The sequence below is a fragment of the Scyliorhinus torazame genome, chromosome 22 (genome assembly GCF_047496885.1).
Source record: "Scyliorhinus torazame isolate Kashiwa2021f chromosome 22, sScyTor2.1, whole genome shotgun sequence".
Classification (NCBI taxonomy): Eukaryota; Metazoa; Chordata; class Chondrichthyes; order Carcharhiniformes; family Scyliorhinidae; genus Scyliorhinus; species Scyliorhinus torazame.
In genome coordinates this window covers 18730263-18748749 of record NC_092728.1, presented here as the reverse complement: position 1 = coordinate 18748749, position 18487 = coordinate 18730263, and the positions used below count along the sequence as shown (strand labels likewise).

At 58.9% G+C, this 18487-nt stretch overlaps 1 protein-coding gene across 1 annotated transcript in view; it reads left to right on the top strand.

The window, feature by feature from the left end:
• The first annotated feature begins 211 nt into the window (after window positions 1-211).
• LOC140399446 (plasma membrane calcium-transporting ATPase 3-like) overlaps window positions 212-18487 on the top strand; it is a 177136-nt gene continuing 158860 nt past the window's right edge. Inside the window, exons 1-4 of the mRNA XM_072489023.1 lie at window positions 212-446; window positions 2394-2519; window positions 7572-7721; window positions 11559-11735. Coding sequence (XP_072345124.1) covers window positions 212-446; window positions 2394-2519; window positions 7572-7721; window positions 11559-11735 — 688 coding nt within the window. The remainder of the gene's footprint in view (window positions 447-2393; window positions 2520-7571; window positions 7722-11558; window positions 11736-18487) is intronic.

The window sequence follows — 18487 nt, the reverse complement described above, 5'->3', positions numbered from 1 at the left end:
GATTAAAATGCCAAACCAGTTCACTCTCCTAACCGTTAGGAGAGGGTCTGTGGTGGTAGGCAGGGGGGTGGCGGCGAAGGGAGGGAGGGTTGTGTGGGGGGGGAGTGACGGGGAAACGTGCCAGGGTAATAAGAGTTATTTGACGGACAGGAGCGGCCTTGACCATTTCCCCTTCCCTTCTGCAGTCTGCAGCGGCCAGTCTTTAATCGAGATGGAAGACCAGGGGGAGGCCAAGTCCAGCTGGATCGAGGGGGCCGCCATTTTGCTCTCCGTCCTGTGCGTGGTCCTGGTAACGGCCTTCAACGACTGGAGCAAGGAGAAGCAGTTCCGGGGTCTGCAGAATCGCATCGAGATGGAGCAGAGGTTCACCGTGCTGCGCAATGGCCAGCTGCTCAACATCCCCGTCGGCGACATCATGGTGGGCGACATCGCCCAAATCAAGTACGGTAGGTTCGCCCGCACTTGGCCTGGGGTCGATGTCGAATTCACCGCGCGCATCGCCGCACGCCACACTCCCAACCTCTCTGACCGCCTCCTACACCTCCCTCCACTTCTCCTCAATCCTCACCAACTGCGCCCCCGCCCCCCCGCCCCCCCCACCCCCTGCTCTCCCAGCCATCCGTATATATCCCAAATCCTGCCCTCTCCTTCCACATCCAGGAGCAGCAACCGCTCCGACAGGGTACATTCTGGCAACTTGGAAAATCCATCCTTCGCTTGTATATACCTGAACTTGCTTCCCTTCGGAAGTCCCGCCCTCTCCCACGGCTCTTCCAGACTTGCAAACCTCTCCTCCAGGTATCGATCCCTCACCCTCGCCAGCCCCCCCCCCACCTCTCTCCACCTCCTATACATGCCGTCCTCCCCCCCCCCCCCCCGGCTTAACCCCGTGGTTCTCACACAGCGGGGTCAGCACCGACATCCCCTCCATCGTAAAGTGTCTCCTCCACTGGTTCCACACCCTAATCGTGGCCTGTACCCCCGGGCTCTCCTTGTACCCTCCTCTGTGCCATCGGGAGCGCCGCCGTCACCATGGCCCTCAGGCTGGACCCCCTAAAGGACTCCACCTCCATCCTAATCCCACGCTAACCCCGCTCCTTCCCCTCACCTTCTCCACTGAGACTATCACAGCTGTACTAGGGGAGGACACCTCAGAGGGCAGTGAGGCTATATGGGTAGGGATCAGGAATAAGAAGGGTGCAGTCACAATGTTGGGGGTTTACTACAGGCCTCCCAACAGCCAGCGGGAGATAGAGGAGCAGATAGGTAGACAGATTTTGGAAAAGAGTAAAAACAACAGGGTTGTGGTGATGGGAGACTTCAACTTCCCCAATATTGACTGGGATTCACTTAGTGCTAGGGGCCTGGATGGGGCAGAGTTTGTAAGGAGCATCCAGGAGGGCTTCTTAAAACAATATGTAGACAGTCCAACTAGGGAAGGGGCTATACTGAACCTGGTATTGGGGAATGAGCCCGGCCCGGTGGTAGAAGTTTCAGTAGGGGAGCATTTCGGGAACAGTGACCACAATTCAGTAAGTTTTAAAGTACTGGTGGACAAGGATAAGAGTGGTCCGAGGATGAATGTGCTAAATTGGGGGAAGGCTAATTATAACAATATTAGGCTGGAACTGAAGAACCTAGATTGGGGGCGGATGTTTGAGGGTAAATCAACATCTGACATGTGGGAGGCTTTCAAGTGTCAGTTGAAAGGAATTCAGGACCGGCATGTTCCTGTGCGGAAGAAGGATAAATACGGCAAATTTCGGGGACCTTGGATAATGAGAGATATTGTAGGTCTCGTCAAAAAGAAAAAGGAGGCATTTGTCAGGGCTAAAAGGCTGGGCAGATCCAGGTGTTCAGGTCCACAGGTGGAATATAAGGAAAGTAGGAAGGAACTTAAGCAAGGAGTCAGGAGGGCTAGAAGAGGTCACGAAAAGTCATTGGCAAATAGGGTTAAGGAAAATCCCAAGGAAAATCCTGACTTGTGTCCTTGCAGATGGTGGACAGGCTTTGGGGGGAGTCAGGAGGTGAGTTACTCTCCGCAGGAGTCCCAGCCTCTGACCTGCTCTGGTAGCCACAGTATTTATGTGGCTGGGTCCAGTTCAGCTTCTGATCAATGGTAACCCCCAGAATGTTGATCAAATGGACCCCAGCCAGTTAGTGCCAACAATATCAATGATGGAGGATTAACAGGGGTTAATATCCGTCCGTGGGTCTCCATCACCGAGGAACTGCAACCACATTTTCCACCTGTGGGATCCTGCTGTGCGGGTTTGGGGCGGTGAGGGTGTGGTGGTGGTGGGCCGGGTCAGGCCGGGTCACGTCACCTGCTGGGGCCCGGTCTCTGCCCTTCCATCGACTTTTGACCTGCGACCTCTGGTGACCCCCCTCAGGTGACCTCCTCCCCGCTGACGGTATCCTCATCCAGGGCAATGACCTGAAGATTGACGAGAGCGCCCTGACGGGAGAATCAGACCACGTGCGCAAGTCGTCTGACGCTGACCCGATACTGCTGTCAGGTACGTGCACCGCGCCTGCGCCCTCTTCTCCCTCGATTACCCCCAAGTGAAATCCCTCCTCGGTCTCCATCGCGAACGTACTCGGACGGTCACGGTTCCTCTGGGTCGAGGACTCCTCCTGTTCCCGAAACACGGCCTCCAGTTCTAAAATTGTTAGATGCAGAGTAAAGCTCCCTCTACACTGTCCCCCATCAAACACTCCCAGGACAGGTACAGCACGGGGTTAGATACAGAGTAAAGCTCCCTCTACACTGTCCCCATCAAACACTCCCAGGACAGGTACAGCACGGGGTTAGATACAGAGTAAAGCTCCCTCTACACTGTCCCCATCAAACACTCCCAGGACAGGTAACGCACGGGGTTAGATACAGAGTAAAGCTCCCTCTCCACTGTCCCCATCAAACACTCCCAGGACAGGTGCAGCACGGGGTTAGATACAGAGTAAAGCTCCCTCTACACTTCCCCATCAGACACTCCCAGGACAGGTACAGCACGGGGTTAGATACAGAGTAAAGCTCCCTCTCCACTGTCCCCATCAGACTTTCCCAGGACAGGTACAGCACGGGGTTAGATACAGAGTAAAGCTCCCTCTACACTGTCCCATCAAACACATCCAGGACAGGTACAGCACGGGGTTAGATACAGAGTAAAGCTCCCTCTACACTGTCCCCATCAAACGCACCCAGGACAGGAACAGCACGGGGTTAGATACAGAGTAAAGCTCCCTCTACACAGTCCCATCAAACACTCCCAGGACAGGTACAGCACGGGTTAGACACAGAGTAAAGCTCCCTCTACACTGTCCCCATCAAACACTCCCTGGACAGGTGCAGCACGGGGTTAGATACAGAGTAAAGCTCCCTCTACACTGTCCCATCAAACACTCCCAGGACAGGTACAGCACGGGGTTAGATACAGAGTAAAGCTCCCTCTACACTGTCCCCATCAAACACACCCAGGACAGGTACAGCACGGGGTTAGATACAGAGTAAAGCTCCCTCTCCACTGTCCACATCAAACACTCCCAGGACAGGTGCAGCACGGGGTTAGATACAGAGTAAAGCTCCCTCTACACTTCCCCATCAGACACTCCCAGGACAGGTACAGCACGGGGTTAGATACAGAGTAAAGCTCCCTCTACACTGTCCCCATCAGACACTCCCAGGACAGGTACAGCACGGGGTTAGATACAGAGTAAAGCTCCCTCTACACTGTCCCATCAAACACACCCAGGACAGGTACAGCACGGGGTTAGATGCAGAGTAAAGCTCCCTCTACACTGTCCCCATCAAACACTCCCAGGACGGTACAGCACGGGGTTAGATACAGACTAAAGCTCCCTCTACACTGTCCTCAACAAACACTCCCAGGACAGGTACAAGACGGGGTTAGATACAGAGTAAAGCTCCCTCTATACTGTCCCCATCAAACACTCCCAGGACAGGTACAGCACGGGGTTAGATACAGAGTAAAGCTCCCTCTACACTGTTCACATCAAACACTCCCAGGACGGTACAGCACGGGGTTAGATAGAGTAAAGCTCCCTCTACACTTCCCCATCAAACACTCCCAGGACAGGTACAGCACGGGGTTAGATACAGAGTAAAGCTCCCTCTACAGTGTCCACATCAACCACTCCCAGGACGGTACATCACGGGGTTAGATACAGAGTAAAGCTCCCTCTACACTGTCCCCATCAAACACTCCCAGGACAGGTACAGCACGGGGTTAGATACAGAGTAAAGCTCCCTCTACACTGTCCCCATCAAACACTCCCAGGACAGGTACATCACGGGGTTAGATACAGAGTAAAGCTCCCTCTACACTGTCCCCATCAAACACTCCCAGGGCAGGTACAGCACGGGGTTAGATACAGAGTAAAGCTCCCTCTACACTGTCCCCATCAAACACTCCGAGGACAGGTACAGCACGGGGTTAGATACAGAGTAAAGCTCCCTCTACACTGTCCCCATCAAACACTCCCAGGACAGGTACAGCACGGGGTTAGATACAGAGTAAAGCTCCCTCTACACTGTCCCATCAAACACTCCCAGGACAGGTACAGCACGGGGTTAGATACAGACTAAAGCTCCCTCTACACTGTCCTCAACAAACACTCCCAGGACAGGTACAGCACGGGGTTAGATACAGAGTAAAGCTCCCTCTATACTGTCCCCATCAAACACTCCCAGGACAGGTACAGCATGGGGTTAGATACAGAGTAAAGCTCCCTCTACACTGTCCCCATCAAACACTCCCAGGACAGGTACAGCACGGGGTTAGATACAGAGTAAAGCTCCCTCTACACTGTCCCATCAAACACATCCAGGACAGGTACAGCACGGGGTTAGATACAGAGTAAAGCTCCCTCTACACTGTCCCCATCAAACGCACCCAGGACAGGAACAGCACGGGGTTAGATACAGACTAAAGCTCCCTCTACACTGTCCTCAACAAACACTCCCAGGACAGGTACAAGACGGGGTTAGATACAGAGTAAAGCTCCCTCTATACTGTCCCCATCAAACACTCCCAGGACAGGTACAGCACGGGGTTAGATACAGAGTAAAGCTCCCTCTACACTGTTCACATCAAACACTCCCAGGACGGTACAGCACGGGGTTAGATAGAGTAAAGCTCCCTCTACACTTCCCCATCAAACACTCCCAGGACAGGTACAGCACGGGGTTAGATACAGAGTAAAGCTCCCTCTACAGTGTCCACATCAACCACTCCCAGGACGGTACATCACGGGGTTAGATACAGAGTAAAGCTCCCTCTACACTGTCCCCATCAAACACTCCCAGGACAGGTACAGCACGGGGTTAGATACAGAGTAAAGCTCCCTCTACACTGTCCCCATCAAACACTCCCAGGACAGGTACATCACGGGGTTAGATACAGAGTAAAGCTCCCTCTACACTGTCCCCATCAAACACTCCCAGGGCAGGTACAGCACGGGGTTAGATACAGAGTAAAGCTCCCTCTACACTGTCCCCATCAAACACTCCGAGGACAGGTACAGCACGGGGTTAGATACAGAGTAAAGCTCCCTCTACACTGTCCCCATCAAACACTCCCAGGACAGGTACAGCACGGGGTTAGATACAGAGTAAAGCTCCCTCTACACTGTCCCATCAAACACTCCCAGGACAGGTACAGCACGGGGTTAGATACAGACTAAAGCTCCCTCTACACTGTCCTCAACAAACACTCCCAGGACAGGTACAGCACGGGGTTAGATACAGAGTAAAGCTCCCTCTATACTGTCCCCATCAAACACTCCCAGGACAGGTACAGCATGGGGTTAGATACAGAGTAAAGCTCCCTCTACACTGTCCCCATCAAACACTCCCAGGACAGGTACAGCACGGGGTTAGATACAGAGTAAAGCTCCCTCTACACTGTCCCATCAAACACATCCAGGACAGGTACAGCACGGGGTTAGATACAGAGTAAAGCTCCCTCTACACTGTCCCCATCAAACGCACCCAGGACAGGAACAGCACGGGGTTAGATACAGAGTAAAGCTCCCTCTACACAGTCCCATCAAACACTCCCAGGACAGGTACAGCACGGGTTAGACACAGAGTAAAGCTCCCTCTACACTGTCCCCATCAAACACTTCCTGGACAGGTGCAGCACGGGGTTAGATACAGAGTAAAGCTCCCTCTACACTGTCCCATCAAACACTCCCAGGACAGGTACAGCACGGGGTTAGATACAGAGTAAAGCTCCCTCTACACTGTCCCCATCAAACACAACCAGGACAGGTACAGCACGGGGTTAGATACAGAGTAAAGCTCCCTCTCCACTGTCCACATCAAACACTCCCAGGACAGGTGCAGCACGGGGTTAGATACAGAGTAAAGCTCCCTGTACACTGTCCCCATCAGACACTCCCAGGACAGGTACAGCACGGGGTTAGATACAGAGTAAAGCTCCCTCTACACTGTCCCATCAAACACACCCAGGACAGGTACAAGACGGGGTTAGATACAGAGTAAAGCTCCCTCTATACTGTCCCCATCAAACACTCCCAGGACAGGTACAGCACGGGGTTAGATACAGAGTAAAGCTCCCTCTACAGTGTCCACATCAACCACTCCCAGGACGGTACATCACGGGGTTAGATACAGAGTAAAGCTCCCTCTACACTGTCCCCATCAAACACTCCCAGGACAGGTACAGCACGGGGTTAGATACAGAGTAAAGCTCCCTCTACACTGTCCCCATCAAACACTCCCAGGACAGGTACATCACGGGGTTAGATACAGAGTAAAGCTCCCTCTACACTGTCCCCATCAAACACTCCCAGGGCAGGTACAGCACGGGGTTAGATACAGAGTAAAGCTCCCTCTACACTGTCCCCATCAAACACTCCGAGGACAGGTACAGCACGGGGTTAGATACAGAGTAAAGCTCCCTCTACACTGTCCCCATCAAACACTCCCAGGACAGGTACAGCACGGGGTTAGATACAGAGTAAAGCTCCCTCTACACTGTCCCATCAAACACTCCCAGGACAGGTACAGCACGGGGTTAGATACAGACTAAAGCTCCCTCTACACTGTCCTCAACAAACACTCCCAGGACAGGTACAGCACGGGGTTAGATACAGAGTAAAGCTCCCTCTATACTGTCCCCATCAAACACTCCCAGGACAGGTACAGCATGGGGTTAGATACAGAGTAAAGCTCCCTCTACACTGTCCCCATCAAACACTCCCAGGACAGGTACAGCACGGGGTTAGATACAGAGTAAAGCTCCCTCTACACTGTCCCCATCAAACACTCCCAGGACAGGTACATCACGGGGTTAGATACAGAGTAAAGCTCCCTCTACACTGTCCCCATCAAACACTCCCAGGACAGGTACAGCACGGGGTTAGATACAGAGTAAAGCTCCCTCTACACTGTCCCCATCAAACACTCCCAGGACAGGTACAGCCCGGGGTTAGATACAGAGTAAAGCTTGGGTTGACAGGCCGATGGCGGCAATGCGGTGCGGGTGCACAAACTCAAAATGTTTCCATGTCTCCTTCCCCGGCAGGCACTCATGTGATGGAAGGTTCGGGCCGAATGGTGGTCACGGCGGTGGGGATCCACTCGCAGACTGGGATCATCTTCAGCCTGCTCGGGTCCGGCATTGAAGAGGAGGAAGAGCACAAAGGAAAGCGAGGTAACACGGCACGGGGCAATTGTTTTCCCATTTGTTCTTCCAGTGGGCTGCGTGTGGGACCTCGCCGGGCGAGGCGGCCATTTTCTGCCTGTCATTAATAGCCCCTCGAGACAGCATCTTGCTCAGGACTATTTCTGAGCGAGGCTGCGAAGCTGTGTGTGGGGGTGGGGGTGGGGAGGGGATTTCAGGCGCGCGGGTAGGCTCTGGAGTCCCATGTGGGCCAGACTGGGATAAGGAAGGCAGATTTCTTATTCCCGGAAGGGGGACTTCGGTGAACCAGGTGAGGTTTTTTCAACACCGATGGTGATCGTCATGGAAACCGTGGTTGCGCCCATGCTCAGACCGGCTGGCGTATTTTGCCGCATGCGCGGGGGGGAATCTCCCCTCCGCGACGGCGATGGCGGTGCCACTACAGGGGCCGGCGTGGAAGGAAGGCCTGCCCCCACGGAACAGGCCCGCCCACAGATCGGTGGGCCCCGATCACGGGCCGGGCCACCGTGGGGGTCCCCCCCCACCAGCGTCGGATCCCCCCGCGCCCGCCCCGAGGACCGCCCCCGCCGACTTACCAGGTCCCGCCGTGTGGGACCACGCCGAACCCACGCCGGCGGGACTGGCCAAAAACGGTAGGCCGCTCGGCATACAGAGGCCGGAGAATCGCTGGGGGGGGGGGGGGGGGGGGGATGCGCAGCCAACGGCCCCCCACAGACCTGCCGTGAATCCCGGCGGGGGGTCGGAGAATCCCGCACGTGATGTCTGAATCCATGCCCCGCACCCCCACCCCTGGAGCATTAGACTGGGGCCTCCAGGTTACTGCGACACTGACATTGGTGCCAGGACGCACGCCCCCTTCCCCTGGTTGGATGGACTTCCGGGTGGGATAGGGGGAGAGGGTGGGGATTGAGGGAGACGGGGAGAGGGTGGGGATTGAGGGAGACGGGGAGAGGGTAGGATTGAGGGAAACGGGGAGAGGGTGGGGATTGAGGGAGACGGGGAGAGGGTGGGGATTGAGGGAGACAGGGAGAGGGTGGGGATTGAGGGAGACGGGGCGAGGGTGGGGATTGAGGGAGACGGGGAGAGGGTGGGGATTGAGTGAGTCGGGGAGAGGGTGGGGATTGAGGGAAACGGGGAGAGGGTGGGGATTGAGGGAGACGGGGAGAGGGTGGGGATTGAGGGAGACGGGGAGAGGGTGGGGATTGAGGGATACGGGGAGAGGGTGGGGATTGAGGGATACGGGGAGAGGGTGGGGATTGAGGGATACGGGGAGAGGGTGGGGATTGAGGGAGACGGGGAGATGGTGGGGATTGGGGGAGACGGGGAGAGGGTGGGGATTGAGGGATACGGGGAGAGGGTGGGAGTGAGGGAGACGGGGCGAGGGTGGGAGTGAGGGAGACGGGGCGAGGGTGGGGATTGAGGGAGACGGGGAGAGGGTGGGGATTGAGGGAGACGGGGAGAGGGTGGGGATTGAGGGAGACGGGGAGAGGGTGGGGATTGAGGGATACGGGGAGAGGGTGGGGATTGAGGGAGACGGGGAGAGGGTGGGGATTGAGGGAGACAGGGAGAGGGTGGGGATTGAGGAAGATGGGGTGAGGGGATTGAGGGAGACGGGGAGAGGGGATTGAGGGAGACGGGGAGAGGGGATTGAGGGAGACGGGGAGAGGGGATTGAGGGAGACGGGCAGAGGGGATTGAGGGAGACGGGGAGAGGGGATTGAGGGAGACGGGGAGAGGGGACTGAGGGAGACGGGGAGAGGGGATTGAGAGAGACGGGGAGAGGGGATTGAGGGAGACGGGGAGAGGGGATTGAGGGAGACGGGGAGAGGGGATTGAGGGAGACGGGGAGAGGGGATTGAGGGAGACGGGGAGAGGGGATTGAGGGAGACGGGGAGAGGGGATTGAGGGAGACGGGGAGAGGGGATTGAGGGAGACGGGGAGAGGGGATTGAGAGAGACGGGGAGAGTGGATTGAGGGAGACGGGGAGAGGGGATTGAGAGAGACGGGGAGAGGGGATTGAGGGAGACGGGGAGAGGGGATTGAGGGAGACGGGGAGAGGGGATTGAGGGAGACGGGGAGAGGGTGGGGATTGAGGGAGACTGGGAGAGGGGATTGAGGGAGACGGGGAGAGGGGATTGAGGGAGACGGGGAGAGGGGATTGAGAGAGACGGGGAGAGGGGATTGAGGGAGACGGGGAGAGGGGATTGAGGGAGACGGGGAGAGGGGATTGAGGGAGACGGGGAGAGGGTGGGGATTGAGGGAGACTGGGAGAGGGGATTGAGGGAGACGGGGAGAGGGGATTGAGGGAGACGGGGAGAGGGGATTGAGGGAGACGGGGAGAGGGGATTGAGGGAGACGAGGAGAGGGGATTGAGGGAGACGGGGAGAGGGGATTGAGGGAGACGGGGAGAGGGGATTGAGGGAGACGGGGAGAGGGTGGGGATTGAGGGAGACTGGGAGAGGGGATTGAGGGAGACGGGGAGAAGGGATTGAGGGAGACGGGGAGAGGGGATTGAGGGAGACGGGGAGAGGGGATTGAGGGAGACGGGGAGAGGGTGGGGATTGAGGGAGACTGGGAGAGGGGATTGAGGGAGACGGGGAGAGGGGATTGAGGGAGACGGGGAGAGGGGATTGAGGGAGACGGGGAGAGGGGATTGAGGGAGACGGGGAGAGGGGATTGAGGGAGACGGGGAGAGGGGATTGAGGGAGACGGGGAGAGGGGATTGAGGGAGGCGGGGAGAGGGTGGGGATTGAGGGAGATGGGGAGAGGGGATTGAGGGAGACGGGGAGAGGGGATTGAGGGAGACGGGGAGAGGGTGGGGATTGAGGGAGACGGGGAGAGGGGATTGAGGGAGACGGGGAGAGGGGATTGAGGGAGACGGGGAGAGGGTGGGGATTGAGGGAGACGGGGAGAGGGGATTGAGGGAGACGGGGAGAGGGTGGGGATTGAGGGAGACGGGGAGAGGGGATTGAGGGAGACGGGGAGAGGGGATTGAGGGAGACGGGGAGAGGGTGGGGATTGAGGGAGACGGGGAGAGGGGATTGAGGGAGACGGGGAGAGGGGATTGAGGGAGACGGGGAGAGAGTGGGGAATGAGGGAGACGGGGAGAGGGGATTGAGGGAGACGGGGAGAGGGGATTGAGGGAGACGGGGAGAGGGGATTGAGGGAGACGGGGAGAGGGGATTGAGGGAGACGGGGAGAGGGGATTGAGTGAGACGGGGAGAGGGGATTGAGGGAGACGGGGAGAGGGTGGGGATTGAGGGAGACGGGGAGAGGGGATTGAGGGAGACGGGGTGCCTCCTGCTTCTGTGTGTCTGTCCACCCTCTCGGATGACCACGCAGTTCCGTGGAGGTGGCAGGCATCCTCGCCCGGAGACTCTCCCGCAATCTGCGGCCTTCCCACTCCGGGGGGAAAGCAGGGTTGGATTTGGAGACTCCTGTCGGCTATTCTTCGACCCGGGAGTTGGTTGGCCAATCGCGGAGGTTGGGGGGAGGGGGGGGGGGGGTGCGCTGAGAGGTCGAAGGGCACAAGGAACCTGTTTAAACGTCAGCGTGACTGTGATGGGAGCGAGATTGGTCAAAGCAAAGCTAACCGGGAGACTGCTGACCCTGGGCTGGAGTCTCTGGTCTGCCGATGCCCAATCTCCCCAGACCCTCCCCCATCCTCCCCCTCCCCATCACCTTTCCTCACGATGGACCTGCCATCCCTTTGCCCTCTGACCTCTTTCCCCCTCCTCCCTCGACGTTGGCCTGCGCCCTTTGCCCTCTGAACTCTCGCTCCCTTTACGTTCGCTGCTGACCGGCGGCCTCCTGTTGCTGCTCCTGACGCTGCCTGTTCTCTGCCCCCCCCCCCACCCCACCCCCCCAGCCTCCCACCGTACAGAGGAGGCGAGCAACTCCATCGGGATGCTGATGCAGCCACCGAAGAGCAGCGAGGGGGACGAAGCGGAAGAGCGGGAGAGGAAACCCGTCCACACTCCCAAGAAGGAGAAGTCGGTGCTCCAAGGGAAGCTGACGAAGTTGGCCGTGCACATCGGGAAAGCGGGTGAGGGTCTCGGAACCGTGGCCTGGGCGCAGCTGGGTGGTGGGGGTGGGGGTGGGGGGGGGGGGGGGGAGGGGGGGGGTGGCGAGGAGAGGGTGTATCTGTGTGGGGGAGGTAGGGGTGTGGTGCGTGAGGGGGGGAGGGGCGTGTGTGTGCGTGGGGGAGGGGCGTGTGTGTGTGGGGGAGGGGTGTTTGTCTGGGGGAGGGGGTGTGTGTGTGTGGGGGGGAGGGGCGTGTGTGTGTGGGGGAGGGGTGTTTGTCTGGGGGAGGGGTGTGTGTGTGGGGGGAGGGGTGTGTGTGTGGGGGGGTGTGGGGAGGGTTGTGTGTGTGGGGGAGTGGTGTGTGTGTGGGGAGGGGTGTGTGTGTGGGGGGAGGGGTGTGTGTGTGGGGGGGGTGGGGGGAGGGGTGTGTGTGGGGGAGGGTGTGTGTCTGGGGAGGGGTGTGTGTGTGGGGGGAGGGGGGTGTGTGTGGGGGTGTGTGGGGGTGTGTGTGTGGGGGGGGGGTGTGTGGGGGGGAGGGGTGTGTGTGTGGGCAGGGGTGTGTGTGTGTGTGGGGAGGGGTGTGTGTGGGGGAGGGGTGTGTGTGGGGGGAGGGGTGTGTGTGTGGGGGAGGGTTGTCTGTGTGGGGGGAGGGGTGTGTGTGTGGGGGGGGTGGGGGGTGTGTGGGGAGGGGTGTGTGGTGTGGGGAGGGGTTGCGTGAGAGGGGGAGGGGTGTGTGTGTGGGGGAGGGGTGTGTGTGTGGGGGACGGTGTGTGTGGGGGAGGGATGTGTGTGTGGGGCAGGGGTGTGTGTGTGGGGAGGGGTGTGTGTGGGGAGGGGTGTGTGTGTGGGGGAGGGGTGTGTGGGGGGAGGGGTGTGTGTGTGGGGGAGGGGGGGGTGTGGGGGGAGTGGTGTGTGTGTGGGGGGGATGGCGTGTGTGAGGGGGAGGGGTGTGTGTGGGGGGAGGAGGTTGTGTGTTGGGGAGGGGGGAGTGTGTGGGGCAGGGGGGTGTGTGTGTGGGGGGGGAGGAGTGTGTGTGTGGGGGAGGGGGGTGTGGGGGGAGGGGTGTGTGTGTGAGGGGGAGGGGATTGGGTGTGTGGGGGAGGGGTGTTTGTGGGGGAGGGGTGTGTGTGGGGAGGGGCGTGTGTGTGGGGGGAGGGGGGTCGTGTGGGGAGGGGGGTGTGGGGGGAGGGCGGTGTGTGTGGGGAGGGGCGTTTGTGTGAGGGGGAGGGGCGTGTGTGGGGGGAGGGGTGTGTGTGGGGGAGAGGGGCGTGTGTGAGGGGGAGTGGTGTGTGTGTGGGGGGAGGGGTGTGTGGGGGATCGGGGTGTTTGTGGGGGAGAGGGGTGTGTGTGTGGGGCAGGGGTGTGTGTGTGTGGGGGAGGGGTGTGTGTGTGGGGGGGAGGGGTGTGTGTGTGGGGAGGGGTGTGTGTGTGTGGGGAGGGGTGTGTGTGTGGGGGAGGGGTGTGTGTGTGGGGGAGGGGTGTGTGTGTGGGGAGGGGTGTGTGTGTGGGGAGGGGTGTGTGTGTGGGGGAGGGGTGTGTGTGTGTGGGGGAGGGGTGTGTGTGTGGGTGAGGGGTGTGTGTGAGAGAGGGAGGGGTGTGTGTGTGGGGGGGGGAGGGGTGTGTGTGTGGGGGAGGGGCGTTTGTGTGTGGGGAGGGGCGTTTGTGTGTGGGGGGGGGGTGGGGAGTGGATGTGTGTGGGGGAGGGGTGTGTGTGTGGGGAGGGGTTTGTGTGTGTGGGGGGAGGGGAGTGGGTGTGTGTGGAGGGGTGTGTGTGTGGGGGAGGGGTGTGTGTGTGGGGGAAGGGGGGGTGTGGGGGGAGGGGGTTGTGTGTGAGGGGGAGGGGCGTATGTGGGGGAGGGTGTGTGTGTGTGGGGGGAGGGTGTGTGTGTGGGGGAGGGGTGTGTGTGTGGGGGAGGGTGTGCGTGTGGGGGAGGGTTGTGTGTGTGGGGGAGGGGTGTGTGAGGGGGAGGGGTGTGTGGGGGAGGGGTGTGTGTGTGGGGGAGGGTTGTGTGTGGGGGGGGGTGTGTGTGTGGGGGGGGTGTGTGTGGGGGAGAGGTGTGTGTGTGGGGGAGGGTGTGTGTGGGGGAGGGGTGTGTGTGTGGGGGAGGGGTGTGTGTGTGGGGGGGGGGGTGTGTGTGAGGGGGAGGGGTGTGTGAGGGGGAGGGTGTGTGTGGGGGAGGGGTGTGTGTGGGGGAGGGGTGTGTGTGAGGGGGAGGGGTGTGTGAGGGGGAGGGGTGTGGTGGGGGGGGGTGTGTGTGGGGGGGGTGTGTGTGGGGGGGGGGGGTGTGTGGTGTGGGGGAGGTGTGTGTGTGGGGGGGGGGGTGTGTGTGGGGGGGGGGTGTGTGTGTGGGGGGGGTGGGGGTGTGGGGGGGGTGTGTGGTGGGGAGGGGGTGTGTGTGTGGGGAGGGGGGGGTGTGGGGGGAGGGGTGTGGGTGTGGGGGAGGGGTGTGTGTGGGGGTGGGGGTGTGTGTGGGGGGGTGGGGGGGGTGGGGGGGGGTGTGTGTGGGGGAGGGGTGTGTGGGTGGGAGGGGGGTTGTGTGTGTGGGGGAGGGGTGTGTGTGTGTGGGGGAGGGGGTGTGTGTGGTGGGGAGGGGGTGTGTGTGGGGAGGGGGTTGTGTGTGGGGGGTGGGTGGTGTGTGTGGGGGAGGGGTGTGTGTGGGGGAGGGGTGTGTGTGTGGGGGAGGGGGTGTGTGTGTGGGGGGGGAGGGGTGTGTGTGGGGGAGGGGTGTGTGTGTGGGGGGGGTGTGTGTGTGGGGGGGAGGGGTGTGTGTGTGTGGGGAGGGTGTGTGTGTGGGGAGGGTGTGTGTGTGTGGGGGGGAGGGGTGTGTGTGTGTGGGGGAGGGGTGTGTGTGTGGGGAGGGGTGTGTGTGTGGGGAGGGGCGTGTGTGTGGGGGAGGGTGTGTGTGGGGGAGAGGGGTGTGTGTGGGGGAGGGGTGTGTGTGTGTGTGTGGGGGAGGGGTGTGTGTGTGGGGAGGGTTGTGTGTGGGGGGGAGTGGTGTGTGGGGGAGAGGGGTGTGTGTGTGAGGGGGAGGGATGTGTGGGGGGAGGGGCGTGTGTGTGGGGAGGGGTGTGTGTGTGGGGGGGAGGGGGGGTGTGGGGGGAGGGGTGTGTGTGGGGGAGGGGTGTGTGTGTGGGGAGGGGTGTGTGTGTGGGGAGGGGTGTGTGTGGGGGGAGGGGTGTGTGTGGGTGGGAGGGGTGTGTGTGTGTGGGGGAGGGTGTGTGTGGGGGCAGTGGTGTGTGTGGGGGAGAGGGGTGTGTGTGTGGGGAGGGTGTGTGGTGGAGGGGGAGGGGTGTGTGTGGGGGGGAGGGGTGTGTGTGTGGGGAGGGGTGTGTGTGGGGGGGAGGGGTGTGTGTGTGGGGAGGGGTGTGTGTGGGGGAGGGTGTGTGTGTGTGTGTGTGGTGGAGGGGTATGTGTGTGTGGGAGGGGTGTGTGTGGGGAGGGGTATGTGTGTGTGTGGTGGAGGGTGTGTGTGTGTGGGGAGGGGTATGTGTGTGTGGGGAGGGGTATGTGTGTGTGTGGTGGAGGGGTGTGTGTGTGTGGGGAGGGGTATGTGTGTGTGGGGAGGGGTGTGTGTGTGTGGTGGAGGGGTGTGTGTGTGTGGGGAGGGGTATGTGTGTGTGGGGAGGGGTATGTTTGTGTGTGGTGGAGGGGTGTGTGTGTGGGGAGGGGTATGTGTGTGGGAGGGAGGGGCGTGTCGGGGGGAGGGGCGTGTGTGTGGGGAGGGGTATGTGTGTGGGGAGGGGTGCGTGTGTGTGGGGGAGGGGTGTGCGTGTGGAGGGAGGGGTGTGTGTGTGTGGGGGGGTGTGGGGAGGGGTGTGTGGGGGAGAGGGGTGTGTGTTTGGGGGGGAGGGGATGTGCGGCGAGACAGCGGGTGCATGGGGGAGGGGCCTGTCTCTATGGGAGGGAGCAGGGATGCCCCACCCTCTACCCACACACACAAGATGGGGGGGAGGGGTAAAAATAATAAGGACAAAAGTAAAAGGATTCTTTGCTTCCGACGGTAGTTCTTTGACACGCTTTACTCACAGTGCGTTTGCTGATTAAACTCTCGGGTCTGCTGCTGTAAATTACTCTGCCATCATTCAGGGTCCACCGCAGGTTAGAAACATTATCACTCACAGGCAGCGAGCTTCAAAGAACAAAGAAAAGTACAGCACAGGAACAGGCCCTTCGGCCCTCCAAGCCTTCTCCACTTCCGGGGTCCGTATCTCTCTATTCCCAGCCTATTCATGTATTTAAGATGTCCCTTAAACGTCACTGTTGTCCCTGCTTCCACCTACTCCTCCGGTAGCGAGTTCCAGGCACCCACTACCCTCTGTGTAAAAAACCTGCCTCGTACATCTCCTCTAAACCTTGCCCCTCGCACCTGAAACCTATGCCCCCTAGTAATTGACCCCTCTACCCTGGGGAAAAGCCTCTGACAATCCACTCTGTCTATGCGACTCATAATTTTGTAGACCTCTATCGGGTCGCCCCTCAACCTCAGTTGTTCCAGTGAGAACAAACCGAGTTTATTCAACCTCTCCTCACAGCTAATGCCCTCCATACCAGGCAACATCCTGGTAAATCGCTTCTGCACCCTCTCCAAAGCCTCCACATCCTTCTGGTAGTGTGGCGACCAGAATTGAACACTATACTCCAAGTGTGGCCTAACTAAGGTTCTATACAGCTGCAACATGACTTGCCAATTCTTATACTCAATGCCCCAGCCAATGAAGGCAAACATGCCGTAGGCCTTCTTGACTACCTTCTCCACCTGTGTTGCCCCTTTCAGTGACCTCATAGAATCATAGAATTTGAAAGAAATGAAAATCGCTTATTGTCACAAGTAGGCTTCAAATGAAGTTACTGTGAAAAGCCCCTAGTCGCCACATTCCGGCGCCTGTTTGGGGAGGCGGGTACGGGAATTGAACCGTGCTGCTGGCCTGGTCTGCTTTCAAAGCCAGCGATTTAGCCCTGTGCTAAACAGCCCCAGTGCAGAAGGAGGCCATTCGGCCCATCGAGTCTGCACTGGCTCTTGGACAGAGCACCCTACCCAAGGTCAACACCTCCACCCCATCCCCAAAGCCCAGTGACCCCACCCAACATTCAGGGCAATTTTGGACACGAAGGGCAATTTATCATGGCCAATCCACCTAACCTGCACGTCTTTGGGCTGTGGGAGGAAACCGGAGCACCCGGAGAAAACCCACGCTCACACGGGGAGGATGTGCAGACTCCGCACAGACCGTGACCCAAGCCGGGAATCGAACCTGGGACCCTGGAGCTGTGAAGCAACTGTGCTAACCACTATGCTACGGTGCACCTGTACACCTCGATCTCTCTCACTGCCAATACTCGTGAGGGTTCCACCATTCACTATATATTCCCTACCAGTATTAGACCTTCCAAAATGCATTACCTCACATTTGTCCGGATTAAACTCCATCTGCCATCTCTCCGCCCAAGCCTCCTGCTGTAACGACCGAAATCCTGGAGAGATGCTTTATTTCTTATCAAACTGGGGCCTTCAGTTTGAGGTTCACTTTCAGGCCTATAGCTTTCTGTAGAGACACTTTCTTCCACATCCAATCTTGCCTTCAGCCCATGGTTTGACCAAGCCTTCGCCAGCTCAAGACGACAACCCCCATTCTTGCTGGAGAGAGAGTCAGGCCTCGCTGTGGCCTTATGGAGTGGATTAGGTCGATCTCTTGGGAACGTTATCAGTAGCTTTCTTGAGCGGATTCTTGCTGGACCTCCGACCTCCCTGCGGCCAAAACCAAACAGAAAGGCTGCTCAGCCTCCGAACCCTTTCCGCGGGGTCAGATCCACTCACCACCCGGTACTGAGTGAAGCACAGCCCTTGGGGCCAATCAATTGGTCGGCAGCCAAAGCGGGTCATCGCTGATGTCAGACAATCTGGAGCAGCACAGCCTTCTGGGTCCTTCTGTTTGAATTAAAGGGAAAGGCTGCCTTAAAGACACAGTCCATGAAACATCCGTGGACCAATAGAGTGATGGCAAAATTAAGAGAAAGGGGAAACATAAGGGATCAACAGGGAATGAAGTCCTCAGAGAACAAAGTCTGGAACTTGTCACTGCGTCCGGCCTCTGGTCCGATCTATCGCAGTCTAGAATTTCCAACGGCAGAGCTTCGGAAGACGTCTCGGCGATTCCAAGAGTAGCTGATCGGCGTGACGAGTCTTCACTGGGATCACAGCAGGGTGCCCACGTCCTGGCTAGCACCCGCTCTCCACGATTGATCGCTCGAGTTTTGTCCCTGCTAGAAGACCGTGTTTGGCGTTGTCCCTTTGGCCATCCCTGATCCCTGGGGCGTTGGCAAAACGAACCCTGTTCGCACTTTCCTCTCGAACAGCGGCACTGCCGGTGAACTCGGTGCTGTTTGGAGCAACGAAATGCTCCAAAGATTGAACAGAATGTGGGGCCCATTTGTTGGAGGGTGGCTCTGGGCTGGCTTGACGTGGCGTAGACTGTTTCCATCGAACAGTCCTTGAACTGCTTTAAACTGAACTGTGTTCCTTTGCCACTTATGACCTGCTCCTGTGTTCCAAATCTTGCGCATATTGCATCCAATGGTTTGCGTATTTCATGATCAGGACATCAGGCCATTTGGAGTTTGCATCCACAGTCACGGGTGCCCCTCCAGAGGGATCTGGGCGTACAGGTCCACAGGTCACTGAAAGGGGCAACACAGGTGGAGAAGGTAGTCAAGAAGGCCTACGGCATGCTTGCCTTCATTGGCCGCGGCATTGAGTATAAGAATTGGCAAGTCAT